The following is a 27,849-nucleotide window of genomic DNA, read 5'->3' on the forward strand; positions in this document are numbered from 1 at the left end:
ACGTTTTTTAGGCCGCCCAGCCATCAATAAAGCGGTCAGCGATTCGCGCACACAATTTATGCCCCCTTGCCGGAATTAATAGCACGACACAGCTTTGTCGAGATGGTTTCCGCGCTGTTCGTAAACAGGAAAAGGTGCGGGAATGTGTCTTGTAAATCGGTGGAGGAGCGGGGTGATTGATGTCCCTGCGCATGAGAGACTTTTCCGAAAACAAACCTGTTTCACCGCTTTAAATTTAATGATTTTACAATTACCACGCATTCCATAGTTTACCCAAGAACTTAGTATTTGCCTTGAGCAGAAGCACCCCCCCCCAATTGGTTGAAAACAGCCATGGCGGGGAGTGTTCATTTGTTTGGTAGCCATCCGAAAGGAGCCTCTGTTGATATAGGAAAATCACGACCTCTCTTTGTCCCACTCAGGGCATGTACCACAGGCGAACTCAACCTCTCAGCCGTCATTCCCGCCAAAACTGCGGCAACCAACACCCAATCCCATTCCAAAAGTGAGCTTTCCCGCCTTCACCCGTCCATGTAACGAGACTTGATCCCGGGCACAAAGTTGTGGGGATAACTATTTCACGTTCGGTTGTTGTACAGTAAGTAGTGTGGCATTGACACGGTGTTAATTAAGTTGGGCGGAAGAAGAACATTTCCCTGAGAATGCTTTCAGGCGTTGTGAATTATTTTATTACCAACTCGGTCTCTTTGGAGTCTGACTGAGCCAGAGTGATACATTCATACCGTGCCATATGCCAGCATCGTGTTCCATCACACACATTCCTGTTGAATACCAGCGCAGAATTTGATCCATATCACACCAAGATAATTTATCACTAAACTGCACAGAAACTAAAAGAAAATCTGTCACATCAAAATGTACAAAGCAGTACATGTATATCCGCAAAAAATGTGACAGATAATCAATCCATCGCGAGTGACCTTGCACCCTGTGAAGTCCTTGGACAGTCCCGGGAAATTCCAGACTTGACGAGAGGGGAACCAGCCTGTGACGTCATGATTTGGTACTGTAGCTGGTTTCCCGCCCGGCATGGACTGGTTTACCGTGTAAGCATCAAATCCTCCTTGCAATACTAACCTGGGCCTCATGAGCCGACGGCCCATCGCCGGGAGCGTATAATCACGATTGACAAGGCATCGAATCTTGTATTCATTGAGAATGAAATAATAACTGTCTCAATCCACTGCTGTTATCTCCTGTTTCTGCAAGAGCACATTTGCTGTCGGGCATCGAAACGCCACTTTCAATTTAGATTCCGAGGTAGCTACAGGCCAACCGGCTTGTTGGTAGGGATAGAAATACCGCTCCAAATTGACGGCGTGTATGACTTTGTCATGAACCTCAAACAGACCTAATTTGCTCAATTTATTTTGCGGATGTGGAACTGCCTTCGACAGGAACCGTGGACACTCTTAAAAGCCAAGATATAATGGTTTAACTGTTTCCAAATGAATTAATTAGATTTGATAAATGAAGTCCGTTTCACATCATTAGTTGCAGCTGCAGCCATTCCACAGTAAAAAAAAAATAACACTGAATTAAAACAAGCCTGTTCGCCATTACACGGTGATCAATATATGTTATTACGGTAGGTGCATTCGTGTTTTACTCAGTAAAACTCTATTTTTTTCAATTGCAGAACCATTAAAGAAACGTTGCGTTTATGTTTCTTTGTCCCAATTGGAAACTATGCTGCCTCTATTTTTATCAGGTATCCCATACATAGCAACACAAATAAGTGGTTCTTTTATGAAAATTCTTCACCTCTTGAACATGTGGATTTTGTTTAGTGAGAGACATTTAAATTGCATATTCCGAATGCACGAAACACTGGGAAGTAATCTGGGATAGCGTAGACACCAGCCTTGTTTTCATCATACAAGATATAGGTGTGGCCTTGGATACGTGGGTTCCATGTGAAAGGTACATACTACATACACCAGATAATATAGAAAGGTGCGCAGTCATTTGGATCCACAAATCCAGACCCGTGGTATTATACCGGTCAGTTCCATATGCGCACAGGACCGTATCGGCATTTCCCTCGTTTCTGCCACCCTGTCGTATTTTTATGCAAATGAGTCCGACTGCGGATATTCACCGTTCCTGGTTGCCATAGCAACCGCATCTTTGCCGGATCCCAGGGTGTTGCAACGAAACCTATATGGAACAAGTAACAGTTACTAAAGCCGCAACTCAATTTAGAGGAAGCTAAATGGATTTCTATGTCCGGCGGATGTTATTCATTTTATTTGCTTGACGCGACATGTTGACTGCATCTATTCTCCGTCAGATGATTTTAAAGTTGGCTTAGCCGGTCATTGGACTGTGCGAATATTTTCCCGAGCCAACAGTATGTCCAAGAATCATGTCCTTGCTAAACTCGCTCAGGTTTGAAGTCTACATTGGTTTAAACCGCGCAAAACCCCGGAAGTCCTCCATGTAAGAATTATTATCAATGAGGCTGCACACCATAATTCGTTCATTACTTTGTTTTTTAGAAAGGAGCTGAACTGAAGTCACATTAGTGTTTTTTGTGTATACATGTACCTTCTAATTTGCAACGGGGAAATCAGACTTAATTAACGCACGCAATCGCTGTGGCATGCAGAAAACATCCTGAAAAATCAGGTTATTTTCTACTTCAACGATACTTTTATTATTTTTTTGAATTGGTTTGGCCGTAAATGTAAATAAACCCATATAAAACAAAACGAATCAGTGAACGCTCTTTAAAAAGTCAGTTCTGCATGTGTATTAAAGTAAAATGTACGATGTGCCTCCTTTTCCGAAGCAGACAGCGCTGTTCATTACTCTCCTCCGCGGGAAGTAGTTTTTCTGCTGTTGAAATAAATGCAACATTTGAAACATAAAGAAATCTTTCCCGGTGGAGGACTCCGTCAACAGGCAGGTAAGCACAGATGTACGGTCTCAGGTACATCTTTAGGTTCACAAAAGATAGCCCCTTTAATATGAGACTTTCAACATTACCACTTTCTCGGTACAATACTGCCCTGTGGTTGGAAATAACTTAATGTAACATGCATATGCATAATATTAAAAGCTTTGATGTCTACACCCCGAGACATGAAAATACCGGGTTGACGTCCGGCGGGGGATAGTCTGTCTGCCGACCCGCCATCTTCTGTCTTACGAGACAGAAGCTGGCTATCTCCTGAGAGTTTGTCTCTGCGATCGAAGACACTGCATGCCGCATGTTCAGCCATTGAAAATGCTCTCTGCCACATCGTGAAAGTGAGGATGGTAATACTAGTGATGGTGGTTATGGAGTAGTGATGGTGACATGTTCGCTATTACTTTACTTTGGGCTGGTTTATATTTTGTTTAATGAGACAACAAACATAATCCCCATGATGGCAAATTAACACACCTGTGTAAACAGAAGCACTGCATGGAGGGATCTTCTCTTACGCACTCTAACACTTCGACAGTCGATTAGCGTGAGGGGAGCATCTTCGGGATATTGCCAAGAAAGCTCTTTTCTTTCATCAGATGAAACGTTCGAAATACTGGCGTTTTGAGAAGCAGCTGTTTTTTTGTTGTGAACAACCCTACTTCTGCAAGCTGTCTTTAACTTCACGCATAAGAAATTTCTCCGAGGTCATACTAAGTCTTGGTCATGATGTAGATGCAGTAAGTCGCACGACATTTACGTTGGCTTAGATTCTACGTCAGGACATCATAAGAATCATGCCATCTTACAATAAGGGCCTAATGGGAAAATATGGAAACTATGTTTACAGCGTATAGCATTTTTAACGGGACACATCACTTTGAAGAACGTAAACAACTCGTCCGTTTTGATAATGCCTGTCAGAGAGCCAACGACCTCAAAAACCTACTAGCACTGCAATAGGTAACGAGTGGGTTCGACATCCATCACAAGAAGCATCAGTGTTGCATCTCACGTTCAACCAACGGAACGTGACAGATTTCTGGCTTGAGAACTCACTGGTAGCCTAGCAGCCGGCAATACAGAAGTATAGACTGAAAAACGCGGGTTACCAGTCTAGCTGGCCCTACCGACTCTGACAAGCTTGGATCAAGTGGTAACAGTGACAGGGCACGCGCTGGTACGGCGGACGGGGATGAAGCTTAAGAACTTACAGCTGCGCTCGAAGAATTTGACAGTGGAGCCACCCCAAGGTTCCAGGAAATTCCCAGACTTATCGTCAGTTTCAGAGATGACAGCTTAGTATTAGTAATATCGCAAGAAACTGAAGTACGATGCAGGCCGCAATAATGTTGCCATCTTGGACGACATTAAGCTCAGGCACATTGGCATATTACACGACAGACCATAAGATTTCATACATTGAGTTGCATAACTGTCCAGCGGAGAACGATTGCGCATAGGTAAATATTGAATTTTTGGACACTAAATTTGCGTGTCAACATCTGTTGCGGCAGTCTGCAAACATTCCGCGTATGTGCCACCCTAAATTTCCTAAATGCTGTGGTACTGTCCCTATACTGTGCACCCTTCATGTCCGGTTGTAACTCGGATTCCAATGAAAAACAGGTAAGCAGTTTCCTTATTTCTATTTGAGCACATGCGGGATGATCTTTTGTAATTAGATTGAGATCATAACAAGTAGAAAGTCACTCGGAGCTGATCGCGATTGTCCGATTTAAGAATTGTGTCTGTGTAGCAGGATATCTGCTAATATGCTTACGAATGCATGATGTAGGGGGCCTACGTGTAGGCTTGGATTTGAAGTGTATCTAAGTGGATCTGCATTGTTGTCATAAGCAACACATTTACTAAATCTCGACCCTGAAGAAAACATGAAGATACCCGTTTACGCAGAATTGGCCGCTGTGGGAGTTTGTTAAACCACCATGCTGCGAGAAGATTTTTTGGGGAAGTAGGTCTGTATGTATGAAGTCGGTCTCAGTGACAAAAGGAGTGCTTGTCTCAACAGAACCCTGACATATTACACGATTCCGCCTTGGTAGATTAAAGATCCATTGGCATCAGATTTCGTCTTATCGTTATAACTGGGTCACTGTCTTTGTAAGATCAAAATCAACGATGTATATTGGCAAAGTGATCGATAGATCGATGTGTATATTACGCTTTGAAACTGTCATTAAGAGTATGTACGAATGCAGATTTCCTGGTGTAACGTTCTATTAAATTCTCGGTTTCTAATAAAACTCGTTCAATATTTACACTGCTGAACAACCTGCTGGACGACGGCCCTTAATGTAATTGCTCCCGTGATAGATCGTCAAGCCGGATTACGGAGTCGCCATCAACTCCGAACACAAGGGAAAAGACCGCTGAAGAATGTCCGAGAATGTGGGGGTTCTGTTGTCTGCATAATGTGCATGTCACACCGTTAAAACGTGGTTTAACCTGAGTCTTTGGCTGTGATTGATTAGCATCCAAATGCCGTGGCTGCAGTGTAGCATTCAACTTGCTGGGCTCTGGCGGGAACTCTGAATTACTGGAGCCTGTATAATTTTTGCAGGAATTGAGCTAGGATGCGAATTGGTCGCCGTTGTAAACAATCTTTGAATGGTGTGAGGCGCCTTGAATCTCGTATTCTGTTTAATTATCCACAGTTTTATTCGCGTTTGTTTATCTTCGTAGTGATTTATTTCATTAACTGAGGAATAATACATTAAAGATGGCGCTCTTAGAACAAGCCAAGAGGATTTGAAGAGTCCCGTATGATATGAAAACGACCATGTTCAATGGCCTTAGATGATTCTACTGATTCGTATTCATTTTCATCGTAGTGGTAGCAATTACTCCCAAACTGAGTGACTTTTGTTTAGAACAATAATTATTTCAGTCGGAGTCATCCCTTCTGAACCCAGTTTCTTTTATCAAAGGGAGCGACTACCGAACGGCAAATACATATTCGTATATGTACTGTGTCTTGTACCTGATGTTTAATGGCGCCCCATTTTCATTGAATCAACGAAGCCGCATAAGTTTAACTGTTGACTTGCCAAGAACAACACGCCAAGAGCAGTGGACAGCTTTGAGACATATAGACCGACATATAGTTTAATGTTCTCCCCAAATCGTGAATTCCGGAACTTACATTCTTACACCGTCCTTTCATTATACATGTAGATACTTCTCCTTTGTACCTGGTATGTTGTAACAGCTTTGTCGCATTGAGACCAATACGCTACTTGAGTAAAAGCAAGATATGCACACTGCTGGCATTCGCAGCGTATTCGATAACGACCAAATACGTAATGTTTGTTGTCTGCACCTATATGGTGTGGTATCTTAGCAATTATGTTCACCTTTCACGTTTAGTAAAAATCATTAATTTTCTGTTTCCATGCTATGTCAAAAACTTTGAAATTACCGTATTGCTCCAGTTCAGCGAGCCAACATTGGCTGCCCCGTAATGTGGCCGGGGCCAAAATAATGACAACATGTACCGGTAGTCCTCATGTTATTGCACCGACTTTGTGTCTACATGAGCAGTTGGCTGAGTCAGAGTGCGTTATTCAGGGCTTCTAAAGAAATTATTTAATTAAATCTGACGTGTTTCATTGCTACCCTTTAACGCATTTTCAATTTAAACCACACAAACAGAAAAAAGTCCACTTTGGCGGCTCGAAACGAGTGGCGCTAAAATCAAATCAAAACATGAAAGGCATTTTATTGGTGTCTAAATAGCATCCCTTATTCCCACACTGATTTCACGCAAAGCCAATGAGATTTTGACCTATTTGCTTCATCACGAACAAGAACATCTGAAGAATCAAACTACATGGGACACATAGTGCGGTTGACCTCGGTCTGATCATTATCAAAATGGCTGAATGCACTCTGAGAAATATTTCATACAAGACGAGTGAAATTTGCCGAAGATATCAGCCCAATAACGTCTTCCACAAGACAAGACCTTTGCGATCGTTTTTCGTTCACATTCCACCTGCACATTTACTCATCCGACCTACTCTCTTGTCCTCTATTCTCCAACTTATCCATTAGTACTGATTTGATATTTCTCAGTCGTCGCATTTAAAGCAGTTTGCCGGAATCAAGTGCGATAGTGGTCGGTTCTGCACATGAGCCTCCGTTTATTTGCAGTTTTGCCCCTCCGGGATGGGGTGCATATTTACCCTTCGGGTTGGTGATGTATAGCCTAAGTTTTACAAATCGGGAAATAAGTAGGGAAAACATCATTCAGAAAGCAACTGGGACAGACCTGTTTGCGTGAGAATTAGAGCTTTCATATCGTTTAATTGCTCTGAAGTTACAACTTGCTAATTGGTGCAAATTTGTGCATTAATTTTCTCCCATTGAAAATAGTACGCTTGACTTCTTTCAACACTATGGATATTTTTTATCCATCAGCCCTGAAAAGTTAAGCTTTTTCCAAGTGAATACTGATTTCCCCATTAAGTGGTCATTGAAAAGCATCTTTTCTTTACCGATAACAATTTGTAAGCTGCTACCAAAACAAATATTGCAAACTAGACATACTATTTGAAAGTGGAGTTATCTATTTAGTATCGAAAAAAATGCTATGATAAGGGTGAGCGTTTACTGACGGGGGCTTACAAAGCCAGAGACAATGGGAAGTTTTGCAAAATTAACATACATGTAATTAGTTTCCTTAACACAGAAATGAATGCTTCTGTTTAAATAGAAAAGAATTCAGCCCAGTTATCCAAACATTAACTCGCGATTTAAGTACATGGACGCCACCATGTGCGTGTTGCTTGCCATTAACTGTCAGCGGCAATAATCGGTTGTTTGTTTGTTCCCGGCGTTTGAGCGGCCGACCCACGAACAACGCATCGAGCTTTCGTGAACGTACGAGAACAAGCCGATGAGCCCCGAGCTGGACCAAGAAAGGGCGCAATTTTCTGAGCAACGCAGGCTCTTTTGGCAGGAACAGGCTTCGCTGGTTCACAAACGACTATGAAATGCACGCGTTTCGGTCGCATCGCTTCCAACAAAATGAGCACTCCCAACCGACATGGCTCTTTTCCACCGATGAGGAGGTGCTTCTGCTTGAGGCGGATAGATAGTCCTTTCTCTCATGGTCCTTTTCGTTTGGTCTACTCAAGTGGTCAGCGTGCTACATTTGAAAAACAAAAATAAGCTCTTAGATTGTAAGGTCGGAGAGGGTCTGAATTGTATTGTCACCTTCAGTTAAGCCCAAGGCAGAGATTTGTCTGAGAAGAATTTGTTTTCTTATATATTAGAGGTCGCGCAGGTGCCTACATGGGCATCGTGTCAGTCTGCGAGGATGTGCTCAACGCATGCCCGAAGACCGAGGAGCGCTTGGACTTTGGCACTGGAAACAAGCTCAGGGGCTTGCGCAAAGTATCTCCATGTTGCTGTGCCATTGGTGTTGTGTTTGTGCCTTTACTGCCGGGGCCCAGTCCGGATCTTCATCGATTAACCCCGGTATAAGAAGCTGTGAAAACAGACACCGCCAAGATTAGGGGCATAGATGTTCCTATTTTTGTGTGTTTGCGAAAGAAAGCATGGAAAATCGCACTGCAAACCAGCTTTGTGATGATGTGGCTTCGTCTGTTTGATCAATATCCATGCGAATAAACAAGTCGCGAGTTTCTAAGCCCGTCAAAATGGACCAAAGCATGCCACAGGGAAGAACCTGTCAGGAAGCCTTAGAAAGTGAAGTCGAATAGATTTCAGGCCTCTGTCTCTTTGTTATTCTCATACTCTATATAAAGAAGATCCCGGTCAGGGAAATGAGAATAACAGGTGATTTTCTTTTCTTAATGCTGCAAGTGAAAGGCATTTCAAAATGGCAGTCAAAAGTAAAATGTATTATTTATACTCTCTGTTACTTTAAAGCAAAGTTTGGCCATGGAAGCTGAAATGGCGAAATAAACTTTTGGATAGGGGTATACAAAATACAAATAGATGAACCGTAGATCAATTTAATCACATTTACACAACAATTTCCGAAAACTTTCCTCCTGCGTATGCCCCCCATAAGGTACTGCCTGCTAGAGTCTGGTGAGTTAAGAAGCATTAACAGAGGCGACAGACATGCCATTTCGTCATTATGGTGAAAACACTTTTTTTGGCATATCGGCATCAGTTGCGATAGCTGAGTATATAAATCCGATACTATGGTCGCCTACAAAGTGTGACAAATCAGTGTCCGGACAAGACAGGTGCTGGTCAGATCGCGTAGTATTTGACGCGGTAATTCTCGATGATCTAATGGCAAGACAGTCGGTCTCCACAGAGATTCGATTACTTGTATTTGGTTTCAAATACAGGTGTTGCGTTAATCGCCCTTCCAAATGTCAACCTGTTTGGGGAGTGTTTAAAACATAGCGGTATCCTTTGGGGACTTGTGCGGCGACAACAGCGGCTTATTCCAAAACATGACCGAGCTCAACGCGTGGGATTTTGTCGGAAAAATCATTAAAATTAAAACCGAATTTTTGACAATTCTTGTGAGTCACTATCAATTATATAACTTCCTAAACTTTACTGGGTTTAGTAGCTCAAGTCCATACACGCTTTCTAGAATGTCAACATCATTGTCATAAAACGACTTATAGTGGGCGATTGTAATGCCACTGTGAAAAAAAACGCTATCTGGTAATTTTATTCAAGCAATGTTCACGCTGTAAAGGCTTCACATCTTTCACAGACCACCTACCATAGTCACTCCAAGTTACTCGTGCTTTTCTGAAATTGTGTCTTGTATCATTCAGCAGACCTGCAATATAAGAAGATACACGCTCCATTTGAGCTAGCTCTAATTGTGAAGACATTGACACGAAACATGATTCAACACCCGAGGTAGCGTTTTTACCGGATGTTGTTATTTTTGCCAGAGGTATCAGTTTTTTGTTTTTCGAATCTCTATTCTTTCTTGATAAGGCTTAAACCAACTCAAGCAAATGCTATTTTCACAGAAATTGAAAGGAATTTCGTGAAAAAATAAATGTGACAATACCTTCCCATGTTGTGAATGTAATTCTTTTGAATGTTCATCCAAAAAAAATTACCTGACATTCCACTGGAATTCATTTTAAAACTTTTTTATTGAAATTGATAAAAAACAGGCCCAACGGCATAAAACTTTGGCGATTCTTGGTAACGAAGCACCGTGATACGGTCATCAGTCATTGCGCTTACTCCGCGGAGCTACATTGTGGTAGATACAAGTCGTAATTCAATGCTCTCTGCCCGCAATAACCCCGTGTCAGTGTTACCCACAGCACTGTTAAGTTACGGCTGTCATAAGTTGAGTTTAGACCCCCTTTTATTGAGGTCTGGAGTCATCGTTTGAGGGACATTGACACTGAATTTATTGATCAACCTGTCTCTTCGAGCGGCAAATTTATGATTTAATTAAACCCCATTTCAACTGTTCACGCTTTGTGTCTTGTTTGGCGTCAGTTCGACAGTAAGGTTCCTGCAGCAAAATGAGGCGTACTGCCGGCGATTCTAGCGTGCAATGTAACGGTAAGCTAAGAGGTGTTCGAGCGGGAGGAGTCTTCCTTTAAAGAACAAAAATGAAAAAATAGAGTGGCATAAACTGAACGTAATAGTGAAGTGAATTATTTTTATGTCAGTTTAAAAGCTCCAAAGAGGCCACAAGTAGCACTGTAGTTTTGTGCAGACCTGGAGATTGGTGTAAGAGCAGTGTCTATGATTCCCTGCATTTTAATTAGCATGGTTTGTGGTTGTCAAAATATTCGGCAGATTTCCCATGGAAAATGTATTGCAATGTTACTCACGGGGAAAGCTTGACTTAGGGTCCTGCCAGACTTGCATACTAGGTACATCCATAGTGCATCTATTCCATCATTTGCGTGTTTATACTGGTTGTATATTTGGAGGGAAACAAAACAAGCATAACGTAGTTCATGTTACATCTATCTGATAGGCCTAATCATAGGAAAGTTGTTCGTAAATCATAGTAAAATATGACCTTTATCTTTACATACAATCATCGTCTTTGCATGTTGCATGTGCTGAACTTTCGGTCAAAGATCAAGAAACAATTTCGTTTGCCGTGCAAACTCGATGAGCTCGGCAGTGGAGCCTTTCACGTGTACGTGCGCGCCCGATAAAAACCACAGACCGCCAAGCGAGGAAGATTTATATTTTTCAATCATCTTCCAGGAAGTCGGTCTCGTCGGCTGTATTCTAGTCAGTGACCCTGTTACGGATCGTCAACGTTTGGATGGCTGTTTTTTCCCAAGTCCACGGGCCAATACTTTCGACAAAGCAATCGAAGCCTTGTTCGATGACCTGGATTCTGTTGCAACATCACCGAGACAAATTGCGACAGGCATCGTGACAGCATGGGGGGAAATCGTTGTGGCTTAACATGACAATTAGCAACGCTTGATAGGGCGAGTGAACGACGGAAAGTTTCTGTACCGAGACAAGCTTTAACTTACTACATGCACTCCTAGTTACTTCTCGCATTGGTTCACTTACTGCTTTACTAAATTAATATTCCCACGGCACTTATACGTGCAGTCGTGTTTGTACAGCCCTTGATAATAATTGTAATATTGTTTCAGACCACCCTGGTGGTGGGGAGCTGCTGGTGTTCTGTAAGCACCAGAGGCTATGAAAGATGATGGTTTTGAACAAGACATTTCCGTGTCATCGTTGTGTCTATTTGCAGCGAAGAGTAATGAAGAAATTTGCTGCTTAAGAAATTCTTATCCTCTCTCGAGCGAGATTGAGGTCTCCTTGCCCTGCCACACGGCATGAGACAGATCAGGTGACACCCGTTAGCTTGAGATTCTCGTACGCACGTAGTGAAATGCTGAGCGTGGACCGGAGGCGGCAGCCTATGTGCAGTTGAACTAATATTGACGCTCGACCCAAAACATCCGAAGTACATTCTCCCTTATCGTCTTGAACTCCGGCAATGTGTGAATGTGCGCAATCCAGGCAACCAGATGGAAGTTGGAAAGTATGACAAGGTCGTTGAGTATCTGGCAGATTGGTTTGCTTTGTCCAAAAGTTATGCGCCCTTCTTCCGCCGCCATGCGCGCGTGGGGGGTCGCGAGGTTGACACAAGGGAGAGTTTCCAAACGGTAATGAGAACGAGATATGTCGCGGTCAGTCTGGGGCTCAGCGGAGTGAAGCGGTGTATTGACGGGCGCGCGTGCCGCAGTGATCCCGAAGCGCCGGAGTGACGGATTGGCAACGTTTCCCTAACGAGGCAAAAACGGACGCTTTAAAGGGGACTTTATAAACACAGAGAGCTTCTCTGATAGAAAGCCTATCAAAGCCAGGGCCTGATTCGTGCCTTTTCTTTTGGGTGATTTGTAAGATACCGATGCAGCATCACTCATGTTGACACCCATCACTCAGGCCATTTTAGTCTCAAACTTCTATGGTAGCCTCGTATCTAACAATAACTTCTCTAAATTTATACTTCACTCTATCCATTCGACGGAGCCAACATTCCAGTGAGGTTGAAGCAAGCGGCTTTTATGCCAAGCACTCTCGAGTTATAAAAAGTTGCGAAATTTAATATGACAGAGTACATGTACATGAACAGTTACACGGTTCTCGTCGTGTTGGGAATTTACAAAAAAAGTGATTATGTAGAGCGAAGGAGGCACGACCAATTTGTCAACACTTTACCCTCAACCATAAACGTATTAGGCCCTCTGTAACAAACAACTACTTGAACTTCGCAGACGTAGGCATGAATCAATAAATAGGCCCCGGATGAAAGAAGGAGCGATCTCAGTAAACCAAGCGTCAGAAGATAGTGAGCACGGCATGAGCGATCAAGTGAGCTGCCGCCTGAGCTAAACAACTCCAACAATTACGCTCCTCGACGGCTAACCCTGCTTAATGATTAACAAGAAATCGGCACCTTTATCCACGTGCGCTGCCCACCATCAGGCAGCGGCCCGCAGCCAGCTAGGCATGAAGTGTCATTGTCAAATTCGCCCGTAACGGCCCTTGAATCGCCCGAAAGGTCGAGTGCTGGCAATGTAGGCGACTAATGTTCCTTATCTTGGATGTAATGGCCGCTTCATTGACAATTACCCTCCCTAGCTGCAGAGAACTTACCAAGAAATGAAATGTAAATCGCAGACCCTCCAAACATTGTATTGGCGATTATATAGGTCACCCAGACGGCGTTCTGTCGGAGGAACGGATCGGATTTGTCGCCAGATGTCAAACAGATCCTATATCTGGTGGCCACATATCACTTTGATTGGTTCATAAAATTCAAATAGCACAGGTCATATCAGGATGTAAAATTGATTAAAAAACTTTGCTCCGGGTAAATTGTTAATTTGTATCCACAAATTGTGCGTCTTTCTTCATTAATCGGTGACCTGACTCGGTAACCTTTTGATTTAAAAGCACAGACCTGGTGTCAGCATTCAACAGCTTCCCCATGTACATAACAGCTAGGAGCGTCTTTCTACACTAACATATCAACCCATCGTAGTTTTCCACCGATTGGGGAATTCACGCTCATCGTGCAATAATGTATACTAAGAATTAAGGCCCTGAAGTTTCACTCAACAGAAGTCGTAGCCTGCAAACACTTAAACTTAGTCCATGCATGTTTATGACAAACACATTCAGGCGAGCAGGGATTGAAGTCGGACGGTCAGCATATCATTCTGCCAAGACCGAGTAGGGAAATAGGTGAGGTTTTCTCTGTGTCACATGTGGCTTGCCTATTTGAAATCCATGAACGTAAAGCACATTTATACGGTAGGGCAATCTCACCGTAGATAAGCCGGATAGGATATTGAAGCGTGTGGAAGTTTTGACCATTTTTTTTATCGTGCAGTAACAGTGTTTGTAGTTTTTTGCTTGTAGGAATCGGTGATGCGTATGTTTGAAAGATTTATTTTGTCTTTTAAAACGTGATTCTCCTCATGCCTCCCCCCAACACAAAGCCACTCTTAAAAAGAGTTAACGCTTCTGATCACTTCTTAGCGGAGAAAGACTAGTCGCAAAATTAAAAACATTCGGAGATGAAAAGAAAAAGGGCACCAAGTCCCACCGCGGCTCGTGATTGAAATTGTCCCATGTGGGTTTAGTAATTCAATTACAGCCTCAATCGCAATTGATATAATTGTCGCCTGCATCCTTGATTGCTCAACTTATAATTCGCGGCACGTACTTCAAATAACATCCGCTTCTGCACAACGGAGAAAGAGCAGAGCTCCGATTTGTTGGCAGAGAAATTGAAATAGATTTCCATGTGGAAAACTTACTTGTAGTTCGACATAAAACAATGGAAGGCTGAATGTGTCCTTTAATGCCCAAGACGTTAACACAAAATTTATGATTAAGGAGTAGAAAAGAAAACTAAAACAAACAAATAAAAAAAACAAATAAACATAGACTAATTTAATGTAAAACAAAAAAGAAACTTCCAGTGGCCTAAAGTAGGCATTATTTCCCATTTAAATGTATGTACCATAGTCAAGTTCTGACAGAATTGGACTTTAGCACGTACTGCATGACAACTAATCAATCTTGAGAGATTTGCACAAAATTAAATAACTCATGTATTTTCCATTTTTTTAAAATTATGACATATAGCACATTACTAACGAAGAAACTGCTTCTTGGGGAGGGGTTTCCATGATGGGACGTCCCACTTCTGTCATCTGGTAGACACATAATTATCCCACGTCAACTGACGTGTGGTTTCTGTCAATTATGATTTTGCTGCGGGCCATAAAGGACGCAGTGTAGGGAAAACGTGAGCTGCTTACATCAGCAGCAATCTTGTCCGATTCTCCAACTTTTGCCTTGAATTACCGTTGATTTAAAGAGACAATATAGTGAATTAATTCTGTTTTATACAATGAAATTCCTGTAAAGGCGTGCTTTACTGGTGTTTATGTAAACGCGTATCCTGAGATACTATGACATGTGACAACATGCGATGAGAAAGTGTTTGGTCTTCAAAATCATTTTGGGACGGACAAAGTCATCTGTTATTTTGGCTGTTGGTTAATAATTGTTAAACCTCAAATCAGCGAATCGATTTGGCACGTAAGCACAAACAAATTGCACCATAATTGTGACCTTTCTAGTCCCGCGATGGTCAGAGACTGAAAGAAGTGGCGGTTATTGGAAAAGAGGTAGAGACTCAAAACGAGGCGAACGTCGCCTTTTCTCGCTGGATAGAGGAGCGATCGTGTTGTCATTATCATGCGAACGACATACCCGACATTGTCTTCTGGCTCTTCTGTGAGGCAACGTGAAATTTCGGTAACAAGGCCGCATTAATTAGTGAAATCTAAGACATGTCATCTCAACTCAGCAGCAACCCTGCAATGCTTGAATGGTTGGTTTCTTCTTTATTCCTTCCTTCCTCTCCCGAGACTGTCATCTGGGCGCAAATTATTCGCGGGAGCGTGCATGCCTCGGTCGTTATTGATAATTGCGTGAATGTTAACATGATCTCGTCAGATTGCATATTATAGTTTCGATTAGCGGCGCGCCGGGGAGTGGGGACCGTGACGGACAACCTGATGCAAGCGACATCTGACCTCGATGGCAGCTGGGGTGTGGGGAGGTTTGTAGGGGGCGCTTCACACGCCGTTGGTGGTTGCTGATTGGACGATCACTCGGTCCGGTGATGTCAGGGTGGGCTGAGTGCGATCGGAGCACGCGGTCAATCACATTTCCCGCTTGCGACAGTATGTAGGGGAAGAGTGTTTGCAGAGACTTGTGAGTTGCCGTTTACGCTACTGCTCTCGAACTGCAGCATCTAGTGGTTGTGCGTGATTTGGCTGGATTTGATTGCTCAAGTCAAGGCATCGCATTTCCAATTGGATATTGTTGTTTTCAAGGTGCGTCTTTGATGAAGTTCTGAATCGAGAGTCAAAAATGCAACTCCCTCAGAGATGTTACTTTAAGCTGTAGTTATCAGCAAGGTCACTGAATTCATTATTATACGGCTCTTTGTTGTTTTCATTGTTGTCTTGAGTGAATTTTTTGTCATTGGTGTCTTTACAGAAAGGCAGTCAGCATGTTGGACATCACTCAGATTGAGCCTCGAAACATGGCGGGTGGTATTTGACTGAAATGTGATCTTGTCGAGGACTCGGCTCCATCGTTTTCAAGTGAAACTGTTGTAGACAATTGAGGTATCAGAAGCCACCATGAATCAGTTGGACGATCAGGCTAACCTGACCTCAGACTTGGCCTACTGGAACAACTCACAGGAGTTTTCCTGGGGACACCTGGGGTCAGAGTATTTCGACACCGACTGTGCGGTCTACATTCACCCCGTGGTGAAGGTCTTCTTGGCCGTAACCTTCATCCTGACCATTGTCATCTCGGGCGTCGGGGACAGCCTCTTGGTCTTCATCATCCTGTTCCACAAGCGCCTGCGGACCGTCACCAACCTCATGATTGCCAATCTGGCCGTTTCGGACGCCCTGATGGCCCTCCTCAGTGCGCCCTTCACGCTGCACTATTACATGACCGATAACTGGGCCTTCGGCAGCGTCATGTGCCGCTTCGTCGGCACCGTGAAGAACGCGTCCTTGTTCGTCTCGGTCAACACACTTCTCGTCATAGCTGTTGACAGGTGAGCATGCTTTGCCAAAAAAATGGGGTGTTAATTATAAAGAATCCTTAATTAGCTTCAGGGCTACATTTTCTTACCCATCGCCCATCTAGTAAGGTCCGTGTAGGATTTGATCCTATCCAGGATCACACCAATCTAGTGTGGGGTGGCGGTTCGTTTCAAATTTCCAAGTGAAAGATAAATTCGCAACAGCCCTGGACATCATCATGGTAGTTTACTGTCTCCGATATGTTTCGAAAGGGAAGACCGTCCAGGGTTAAGTGGATGATTGATGGAGTATTGCAGAGAAATCCATGTACGAAATAACTTTACAAATGGTTGACTAAGCTACGGATTCTACGGAGACAGAGGACACTGAATCGGCTTGACTGGTAGATAAATAGAAGAAAAGGGGAAACTCGGTCAGATTTTTGTGTGCAGCCTATCTGTATGGGACAAGAGTCGTTCAGATGAGAAATTGGTGAAAATATCTTTAACTTTGAGATTCAGGTCGCTAGAAGTTTGGTATGATTTCCCCTGGATAGGCCTACATGTCCTAGTTTATCCATACCTATTTACAGGTCCAACATCTTTCAGTCATTGTGTATATGTTATGGAACAAAATAACAGTTTGCTATTCAAGTATGTGAATTCGGGACTTGCGCACCAGATGCCTCCACCACCTTTTTTTAAAATTTGTTAATGTCGAATGCAGTGCACGGTATGAATAACTATCTCACTCTGAAACTTATCCCGCGTTGATTGTAAGCGAAAATGATCATAGAAACGCGTGCAGATTACACACAGCGCCAGTCGGTAAAAAGAACATAATTTTGAAAGTTATCTCAAACTGCGGGAATGATAAGACCCATTCACAGTAAACACATTCTTACTGTTGTCAAAAGCGGTAATTGAGTTTGTTAGAAAGTTGTCTATGGTGAAATGAACGCCCGTTATGGTGTGCGCCTCGGGAGCGTTCTTGATCATCCCTCGAATCACGGCAAACAAATGAATGTAGCACCTTCAGCTGAACACAGAACTAATAGAATTACTTTCATTGTGCTGACTCAGTACATTGTTGGCTTGCCTTGATCGGGTACACGTAGGAAAGTTGGAACGCTACACCTCTTTCAAGGGTCCGTGCGGTGTAATTGTTTCTAGTAGTTCATGTAACTCCTCCTTTGTATCCCATTATATTGGTTTTGGCATTTTAAGGCGTTTTGACGCTTTTTGAAAAATCTTTATGCCAATGTTATTTGCATATTCATAATCAAAAAAGTTACGTCACCAAAGGCAGATATCTCAATTTACAACAATTCCTGCACTAGCATTTTGGATATTTTGTTGTCGTGAATTTTGTCAAGTTTAACAATTCATTGCTGTTTCAGTTCATGACAATAGGCTAGTGAGAGCTGGTTTTGTCTAAAGTATTCTGTGTTTGTTTTGTTTGGTTACACACTCTTTGACATTTGGTGGGTTATATTTACTACGCAAACAGGAACAACACTACACAATTGCTACCGGGCTATTAATATCTTGCTAATGAGTTTAAGCACCACGATGTCTTACCTGTGTTTGCACCATCCAAGCTGCGAATTACAATATTAGGATTCCCACAATCGCAACAAGCCTTCTTGCCAGATTTGAGTTTTTGTTGTTGTTTTTTTGTTTTGCTTTGGCTTTGTTTTATTTCTTTGGTCATCATAGATTCAACGTTGTTGAAATTTAACCTGAACTGTAGCATTAATTAACGGCGTCTGCGTGTCGTCGTTAGACGGCGAAGGTGTTGTGATCTGTTCACTTTCCATATACGATGAAATGGAAGGAACTCAATCGGTGTTATTTGTCCCATTCGCAAGTGCGCCTTACAGGGGTGAGCTCGCCATGGATTTCATATATTAAATGAACTTTATAATTAATAATCTAACCATAATTAGTCATGCTCTCGTAGTGAACTTCGGGGTTTTTTTGTGTTTTTTTGACTTCGTTACCTTTGCTTTAATTTATGTGCTGCTTGTGCGACAGTAAATACTGTTCCATTTCTTTGCTCCAGGTATTATATTTTAATAAAAAGGCGATGATTGTTACATAAAGAAGTTCCAAATTTATTTTGACCCCCCAAAAAGAAATTACCCCATCCACCCCCCGAAAAAGGGGTTCTAGATCCGCTCTTGTAGGTAATAGAGAAAAATGAAAGAATTCAAGGCAGAGCGGCTTCATTGCACTCAACAGTGTACTTTAGTGTATTGATTTCCAGAAACGCAAGCCATTGACCCTAAAAAAGTAGGGACGGCCCCCCGTGGTCACAGTAGTGCGCCTCGCCGATCGTTTTTCGCTCTCAGAACGGTCAGCAACATTTCTGTGCCTCCGCTGTTTTAGTTGTTTAACGATGATTCCGTGAGAGGGTTTTCTCATGGTCAACAAGTGTCCAGTATCAGCAATTAAATTAGGGAGAAAAGGAGAAATCCGAGACGCTAATATGGTCCAGCACTCAACCAATAAAACATTCGTGAAGGAAGAATCCTCCGATCAGTGGCTTCGACGTTTCGTACAAAATACTTTCTGCTGCAAATGTCAAAGAAGAGCCGGATGTGACAGTTGACAGCCTGGAAGCGGGATTGAAAAAAAAATAGCCTGAACTTTGCAGGCCATTTGCAGTTTGAATCCACGGGGGAATCGACGGCAAACCGTCTGCGGATCCAAGATGTGTACCTTCTTAAAAGGTTGTACAAGTAGCCGCCGAAGGTTTGCGGTCTCCAGGGAAGAGCAATTGACGCGTTCGTCTTGCCATGTCAGAATGTCACACTCTTCTTGGGTTGGAAGACTCAAGAAGCTCTGCGAAGAGAAGGAACTTTCCAGCGAGTGGAGCGGACAAATTAGTTCTACTTCATTTCAAAAATGAACGGAGAACAGTGCAATTATTCCCCCCCCGCATGGGAAGGTGCCTTTGCTTCATGAAGTATAAAACTAGCAATCCCTTACTGTCTTCACCCTAATCTACCAATCAAATATTTTAAATGTAGACAACCTCTAAAAAACATCGTCCGCTTTACTTTTATGCAAGTGAATTCTTTTTTTCTTATTTCCAGCCCTTTAGGACTTACTAAGCAATCTTGCATCCGGATCATTTTGATGAAAAGATTTAAATGTTCCTCTGAAATCGAGTACTTCGTTTTTCGCCAACTGCAGTGCAGATTTTAGGAGAATAACACTTTAACGCCCTCTCATTAGTAACTACTGTGCACTACACCACCGTAACTTTCCAAGATGTATGTTTTTCACCTTTAACGTGCATGCTGCCTGCGATGTTCTCGCTTCGCATCGATTTGGATGCAACACTTCTCTCGAGAGAGAATCTTAATAGGTTTTCCTAGGCGCTAATGCCCGCAGTGGTTACCGTCCTAATTCACCTAAGGACTTCTTTCGTTTCCCAAGCGTACGCCAATTACGAAATTTGAATGTCAGCATGTCCCCCAGCAGAGAGAAAGTAAAACTAGAAATCGAAGATGGCGTGAATTTTCCGCTCGGCCAGACGACTCGTCTGTCCAGCTTGTGTACCCGGAAGCGCTGTATCGTCGCGTCGAGAATCAAGGACTTGATTTCCGCTCGGCTTGGCCTTGGCTGGCTGTTACTTACGGTCCTCTCTGTCGAGTACTTCAAGCATTTTTTCCATCCATTAGACCACAAAAGTCGCTCAATCAATCGCACGTTTCTTGCGTAATGGCATCAATCGTGACTCCTTTCTTCCTCTCTTGGCTATCAGAGAGTCTTTTTCTTTCCCAGCCAGGTTTCCAGGCTCATTGCACTGCATGGACTTCCAACGAAACAGTAACAAATTTTCTCACGACACACATGTTTAGTCCCTCGGTTCCACAAATCAAATATAAATTCATCGGTGCACTGATTTTGTGTGTCGTCAATCGAATAGAGTTGTCACCTTGGGCGCAAGTGGTCGACAGATTTGATATAAATTCGTCAATAACGGAGGTCCTTCTTGGTGTCAATATTCGGACTTAAGCTGCACATTTCTCTGACAAGAGGCATTACATACGTGTCGCTCGTCTTACGCAAGTAAACTAGCTGGGAGCGCACACATTGAATGCTTGATCTTGTCTGCTTTATTTCATAATTCAGGGTCTTAATTAAAGTACACTTTAGTCATCATGGGAACATGTTCCGTGTCTTACAGGTTGCGTGGTGAAATGCCAGCTTAGTGTTTCTGACTTAAGCAGCACAATGTTTGGCGAGAATTTCTTAAAACACTTTATCCATCGTTTGAGATACAGTCGAGTGTGGATGGATTCTGTTTTCGAGATTATAAACTACATTTTTGTGAACATGAAGATTCAGAACCCCAGCTACTCATGACAAGAATAGGTTGATCTTTTACAAAATTAATCTAAGCTTCATTCAAGGAGATGACTTTTTTTCCGAAATCCTTTCACAGGAATCTGTAAACGTGATGTAACGAGCTCGCAGATGATGAGATCAACAAAATGAAGAGCTAAATAAAGTGTGGGGTAACCGATACTGTCATTCATTGGCGTAATTAGACTCACTTTCAATAAAATGGCGTTACTTTGAAGGAGAATTGGTCAGGAGCTTCTGATAAATGGGCGTGGTTCTATCTGTTTGTCTCACCAACAACATAATGCCTAGTTATATCCTGCTATAGATCACACCCTCCTCTGCCGTGTCGCTGGCTAGATTTCAGCCCTCTCTTTCTGAGGACATTGCTTCGTCGGGTTCAGTGTAGCTGCCCTTCCTCGGCCACACTTTCCAGGATACGGTGGATCCAATTCCAGCGTTTAATGGCTTCGAAGTCTGGCAGTCCAAATTCCGTTTGCTGCTCTTACAATCAATTTTGAATACGAAAATTCCCGGCAGACAGCCACACGTATCTGCTGCTTATGTTCTTTGAAATTCCGGGAACTTCAGAAAAGATAGCATAATTTACAACATTGCCCACACCATTCCCTGCCGTAATTGTTACAATGCTAAGTCGTTTTTGCTTCGATTACCTAACGTCTGTGAAGACGTCAAATGAAGCCAAATTAATCCGCGGTGTTGCTACTAGGGTGGATTTCACATTGCGAAATTCGTAGAAGTTAAACGTAGTGTAGGCCTACAGCAGCGACGTCTGCGCTGTCTACTAAGGGCTAGGCTACATAAAAAAATGCCGAGAGCCGAAGGTGTCATTGATTCCCACTCGTCGTCCTTGTCCTTTGTTATTGAAGTGAATCTCTTGATGACAATCAGAATATATTGACCAGAACTTGGTTGAGTTAAAAATCTTTGGTACCTCTCGGAATCATCCTTACAGGTTTATTCACAACACTCTCCCATTTCCATGAATAACGTAACCCTATCCATTTGGCTTCTTTCTTGTTCTGCTTTACGTCACAGCCGTAGAGAAAATAGTGAAAACAGGGACACAGATTTTGGTCCCGCGGCCCGGAAGCAAGTAAATGTAGTGACATGCCAAACTTTAATTTTTTGTCACCCTGATCTTTCAATTAGTTTCCCAAAAGTCGCGAAAGACGAGATTTACGCGGTGAAAATCGCACCCGTATGGGCCCGCGCTTGCGGCGTCGTCGACGTCGATCTCAATCGGAACTCGCGCGGACTCGGCTTCAGCCTCGAGTTGCCAGCATTGCGTTACTCCATCTGAAATGTTGAAAGGAAAATGTGGATCTCTGTTGTCGACCGTTTCTACCGTAGAGGGTTCGGGGTGTTTCCTGGTCACTTTGCGCAATTCGCTATGTGATTGAAGCCGTCTACGATAGCAAAGATTTCGAGAGGGCACGTGGGGGTTACCGCTTTGATACTGCTCGACCCGCACAAAATCACCTCTCGCAGTTGAAATACAACACCGTTTGGGGAGGTATGATACTTCTCAAAATTAATCTGTTTCTTGAGTAACTTTTGTAATGTGATAGGGTAGTCAAATGCTGTCGATGCGCCGTTTAACCAAACACAGCTATGACCCTTACACTACACTCTGTTGTCTGCAAAGTATGCTTACAAGTTGTTGCCTTTCCACAAGACAAGTGACTTACTACCCATCTGTTAAAGGTGTTATAAGTCTTCTATGTAAAACACGAAGGAACAGATCTTTCTTTTTTGTGTACGAACTACGTGGAAATATTCAAATCGTATATGCCGGTGCTGCAGCCTTAGGCTAAGGAATTTTGGTGCGTGAAACATTGCAACGACTAAAAAGTTTGATTGCGGGAGCCAGGGAATTATGATCCACAGCGAAGCGCTGAGAAAACAGGTAACTGACGGGAGCAGTTGCTGTTTGTGGGTGGTGCGCTACTATAGATCTGGCCTTGTCTGCTAGCACAGCTCTTTGGAGATTCTATGTAGGATGCGAAATACATGTGAACGTGTACCAGTGTTGAGGATTAACACCTATCGCGTCCATGTCTGCAAAGCATATGGTTACTTGGTTTTAGTGTTTTACTACAAGATCATGTCAGAAGTGGAACCTGATCTTGCAGGGTACCAACTACCGTCTCAAAATACTGGGTATACTGTAATTGGACAGCCAGAATTAGAAGCCATTACTGCGGTGGCACAGCGCTCTTGGACAGGTGGTACGCACGCGTTACATGCCTCTTCGAATAGGGTATCGTAATTTGCCAAACGCGGGCGCGTGTCAAGCTGAAGAATGTGTGTGTGAGTGTGCTGCCACCGCAGTTGCGGCATCTCATCGGATAAGTCGATCCACACCGACTGGAACAAAAGAAGGTGTGTTTTTAAATGAAGGACCGTGACGGTCCTTTGGTACGTACTCACCGTGTAGACGCACTAGTTTAAGCGCGTTTGGTGCGGGGCTCGCTGCCTACGTGCAACGATTAAATGTATGGTCTTCGCGTGTAAGTCAAACGCGTGCAGGAACACGGTTAGAAAACACTTCTCATCAGCCTGTCTTTCTTTCGCCGGTGGGGGTGCACTTCAACTCAGGGCGGATAGTGGCTAATGTGAAAAAGTAAAAATGTTTCTATTATTATCCCCTTAATCCTCTGCTTGAAAGAGCTAGCATGTGCGATAATGTTAGCAACTGATTTGAAGTGACGTAGAGCCGGCCTCAGTGGGTGGACTTTGATCCCCGAATTCCATTGTTAGTTCTTTCTCAGATCTGGTGACCAACAACACTCTAAGCTATTGATTAAATTTCCAGTGTTTCTTGCTTGCAGAATGTAGACGCTGACCAGGTGCACAACAAATGTGTTGAAGTTGAAATAACTGTCGGAGAAAACCACGGGTGCGTCTTTGACGTCTCAAAGATCGCCAATGGTTGTGACGAGATTGATATTAGTTGTGATTACAGCAAGGCATTCGGTGAAACATGATGGCCAGAAGCTGTGCAGTGCCCGGTGACCTCTTTTCTTGTCCTCGCACGAATAGTCTTGCCACGCTCATGCTTTGATACGGCACTGATGGCTGTCCCACGTGTAATGGCGTTGATTATCTGCCGTAATGACAGCTGCGGCCCATTCATAAACACACTCTCCAAGGAATTCCACTGTCTCGTGTCTTTTTTAAAGGAGGGAAAATTTGATTTGATTTTTGTTTTACAAGTTTAATTGCCATCGGGGTCGTTCTTGCTCTATTTAAAAAAAATCACTGAGACAAACCCACAGACTGTAACTTAATAAACAGTGCAGACAATTACAGTCACTTGCTAACGGTGTTGATGTGTATGCCTTTAATTCGATATTAAGCATTTGGAACACTGAAGTGTTGGAATGCTGTAATTTTGCCCAGTTGAAGTGCCAACTTGAAGGCGTTAGCGTTGTCTGGATGAGACAGGTGAAATCTAATTTCCCACAAGCCACCAAAACCCTTCAAGATATTTATGCGCCGGTTGACGGTAGCCCTGCAAAGGACCCTTTTAGTTTTCTCTCACTCTCAGCTTAACTTATATACACATGTGCGCTATAAAGGGAGCGAGACGGCGATGTCTGACGCGCGGTCATTGACCGAGGTGGCTGTGCGGACGATACGGTCGTCCATCCCTATACTGGGGCCGGACCTGTGGGTCGAGATTCATGCCGAATAACAGTATTATAAAATGACGGAATGCGACGTGTGATTGAGGTCATGGGGGGGCACCGGCATGGTATCCGATCATCGGACCGCAGAATGATGATCGAATGTCTACTCTTCTCTATATGATAGGCTGTAGTTATCGTGAAATTGTCCGGGGCTAAATCATTACCCCCAAGGCAAAACCCGAAGTCAGAAGTCCATGGTCAAATATGGCTTTAGAAGCTGGGGGATGATAATGCGCAGTCCTTATCGACCAATTGCGCACACGCGGTGTACTCTTGTGGTCTGATCTAGCCAGGCCATTTGTTTTCTGGGAAAAAAATATTTAGTGGGTAGTGAAGACCCAGTTTTACCCAAGAAGAAAAGTGACGGACCACCCTTATCATGCAGGCGCGGAAACTGAGGGGGGGAAAGAGGGTCGGAGAAATGGGGAAAATAATGAAAAATAATTAAAGTATTAGGTGCACCAATACCATTGTAAATAATGTATGTCATGTACTGTTTCATCATTGTTCCGGTTGTCCGCCAAAAATGAGGCACAAAAAAATATCCGGCTGACCCCCCCAGAAACATCCGGGATCCGCCCCTGTCATGAGGACCTTACAGTTTGATACACATGACAAAGCATATTCTGCCAGAACAAACAGAGCGCACACTCTTTCAAGTCTGTTGAGGAATCTGTATTAGAATAAAACACCCTTGCCATGTAGGATTCGACCCTCTCTCAATCCTATGTCAGATGTAATTTTTAAAACTTAATAATTGGCTGTCTCGATGGGAAAAACTGTATTGTGGTAATGTTTAGGGTGTTCTTAAAACAAACAAAAACATTGCCAGCAAAACCATTATTTTCTCTTCAACGGTTTCTAAAATTGATCTCGGACTGAACAGGCGCATATAGCCTATAGAAGTGTTTTTATTGACGTATACTCCATAATACTCAATTCAAAATGGTCCTACAGAATTCATCAACGGGTATTTTTATCTCAACTTGTCCTAAATGCATAATTATCTGCCCAAGTCGTGAATAAAAGCAGAAATTAGTAGTTTTAGACGCTCAATTGGGACATGAAATGGACTGCCAAACCAAAGGACGTTAATTCAATTTTGTATTATTTAACAACTTTTTTTCCTTTTTTTTTAATGAGCAAATCTCTCTTCTGTACTAAGTTTCATATTGACATTTCAGATTCAGCTCTCCGTTACGCCTCTCCCCTGAGGAATATTAAGTTTCATTTCTTGGGACGCGTGATACAGGTGCGTCTCCTGAACAAGTCAAGAAATGATTGAAAAGTCTATTTCATTTCTATTTACAGGCATGTTCCATTTGCCACTCCACGAGTAACATGACAGCCATTACAGGGGCTCGTAATTTTGTTCTGTTTGAAAAGCTTTTATCAAGAACATAAGCTGCAATTGCGGATCGATGACTCATAAAACCATTCTGGCTTCTTATTTACCCCCATCCCTCCTGCAACAAATAACTGCAAGAAAAAGACCTCCTAGCGCCCTTCAGCGAGTCTCTCTCGGCACTTTGACTTTAAACTGTCGTCCCGAAGGCAAGTGTCGCACGTTTAGCGCGGCACAGACACTGCCACGGGGCGTAAACGATGCCCGCGCATTAAGACGCGATAAAAACCGGAACGGATTTGATCTCCTCTGCATAGATTTCATAACATACTCCCGCCGTCGGCTGCCAATTACGTGTTGTGTTGTTTCAGCGGGAAAACTACTCTCAATCCCGTGTATACTCAGGCGCTTGAAACGACGCCACTGAAGACACAAGCGTGTCAATATTTAAAGACGCCTGTAAGATTTGCCGCTTGTCTGTCTACCTGCAACTCGGGATTAGAGACAGCTTCTTTCACTTGATAGTCGCAGGTAGAAGATTTCGCGTTTAAAGGCGTTGCCAATTTATGATAGCTAGCTTCGGGAAAGAGAATTGATTTGTGTGAAGGTATATTCCAGAGAAAAATCAATAACTGTACAACGCGAGATTTATGTTCAGCCACGTCGCACTAGAACAAGCACTGGGAAGGACTAGAATATTGCATGACATGAAATCACCTTTTCCATCTCAACTAGGTGGGACTGTTTATTTCTTTTCCCAAAACGAGATACGAGAAATTCAAAGAGTGAGAAGAAAAAGCTAAGCATAAGATATTGACATACCAGTGTGTAAATGATTCTGTTTTGTGGATGGGTGGCTATAATCATTTTTATGCTTAAATCCACCCAACAAAAGTTTTCTAATTCAAAGTATTGCAGACTCTACCTCCTTGAATCATTCATGTGGGACTTTCCGGTCAGCTCCTCGTTATTCAACGCGAGATAATCATTGATCTACAGTGTTGGACTGACCGACGCTTAACCGTGGTGGGTACATGTATTAAGCGTAATTGTCCTTCCCTCTTACCAAACTGTTCTATTTGGTAGAGTAAAATGCCCCTGGGATCTTCCTCCTTCCCCTGTTTACAGGGTAAGCGAATTTTGTGAAGAGTTCATATACAGCAACATCCGTGCCCGCGTTAGGCGAGTGCCATCGAGCATGAACAGGGTCCTGTCATATCGATGCAATTATCCAGACCGATTTCCCGAGTCCATGTTTGTGGGGGATAAAAGTGCTCTATCAAACTCGACACTCTTGCCTTTTTTTTCGTCGAGGAATTGTAGACCGAGGAGGTCCAGCCCGTCCTAGTCCGTCGCAAGCCACGGTCTAGAGTGAGAATAAAATCGCAACTAGCGAAGGCCCACCACTATACAGGTACCGGTCGATGACACACGTGAAATATCAGTTGAATTCACGATGCTTGCAAAGCACACTTAGCAACCGGGAGGCGTGTATAATTGCAAATCGAAGACGGTCTCCTTTATGCATTTGCATTTATGGAATGAACGAGGTAAATGAGACACCTCCTGGTTCTTCTAAATTCTCAGGGTTGAATACACCCCATGCGTTCGACATGCTGCGTGGGATTTTTTACATTTGACATTTACATTTGTTCTTGACATATGATATGATATGATATGATTTTTATGATTTTATGATTTTATGATATCATACTTTGTGTAATATGGTGTATAAAATCTTTTGTATCTCCAACCAAAAGACGAATTCAGTGCACTTTGGGTCTAGTGCTGGCAAAGATCACTTTTTACCTGCAGTGCTGGGCATGATAGTCGGATGTACTTTTGAATGAAAAAGCCCTGGTGTTTACCACACTGCCCA

At 43.0% G+C, this 27,849-nt stretch overlaps 1 protein-coding gene across 2 annotated transcripts in view; it reads left to right on the plus strand.

Annotated features, from left to right (window-relative positions):
* Window positions 1-3,620: 3,620 nt before the first annotated feature.
* Window positions 3,621-27,849, plus strand: part of LOC110976942 (prokineticin receptor 2-like) — a 36,441-nt gene continuing 12,212 nt past the window's right edge. Inside the window, exons 1-2 of one of the 2 annotated variants that reach the window (XM_022230673.2) lie at window positions 3,621-4,564; window positions 16,007-16,583. In XM_022230673.2, coding sequence (XP_022086365.1) covers window positions 16,153-16,583 — 431 coding nt within the window. In that variant the 5' untranslated portion in view covers window positions 3,621-4,564; window positions 16,007-16,152. Of the gene's footprint in view, window positions 4,565-15,078; window positions 15,841-16,006; window positions 16,584-27,849 lie in introns of those variants that run through there. The other variant, XM_022230672.2, reaches the window with a different exon arrangement.

This window comes from Acanthaster planci, linkage group LG02 (genome assembly GCF_054643075.1).
Source record: "Acanthaster planci isolate LZ-2023a linkage group LG02, COTS_SCS, whole genome shotgun sequence".
NCBI lineage: Eukaryota > Metazoa > Echinodermata > Asteroidea > Valvatida > Acanthasteridae > Acanthaster > Acanthaster planci.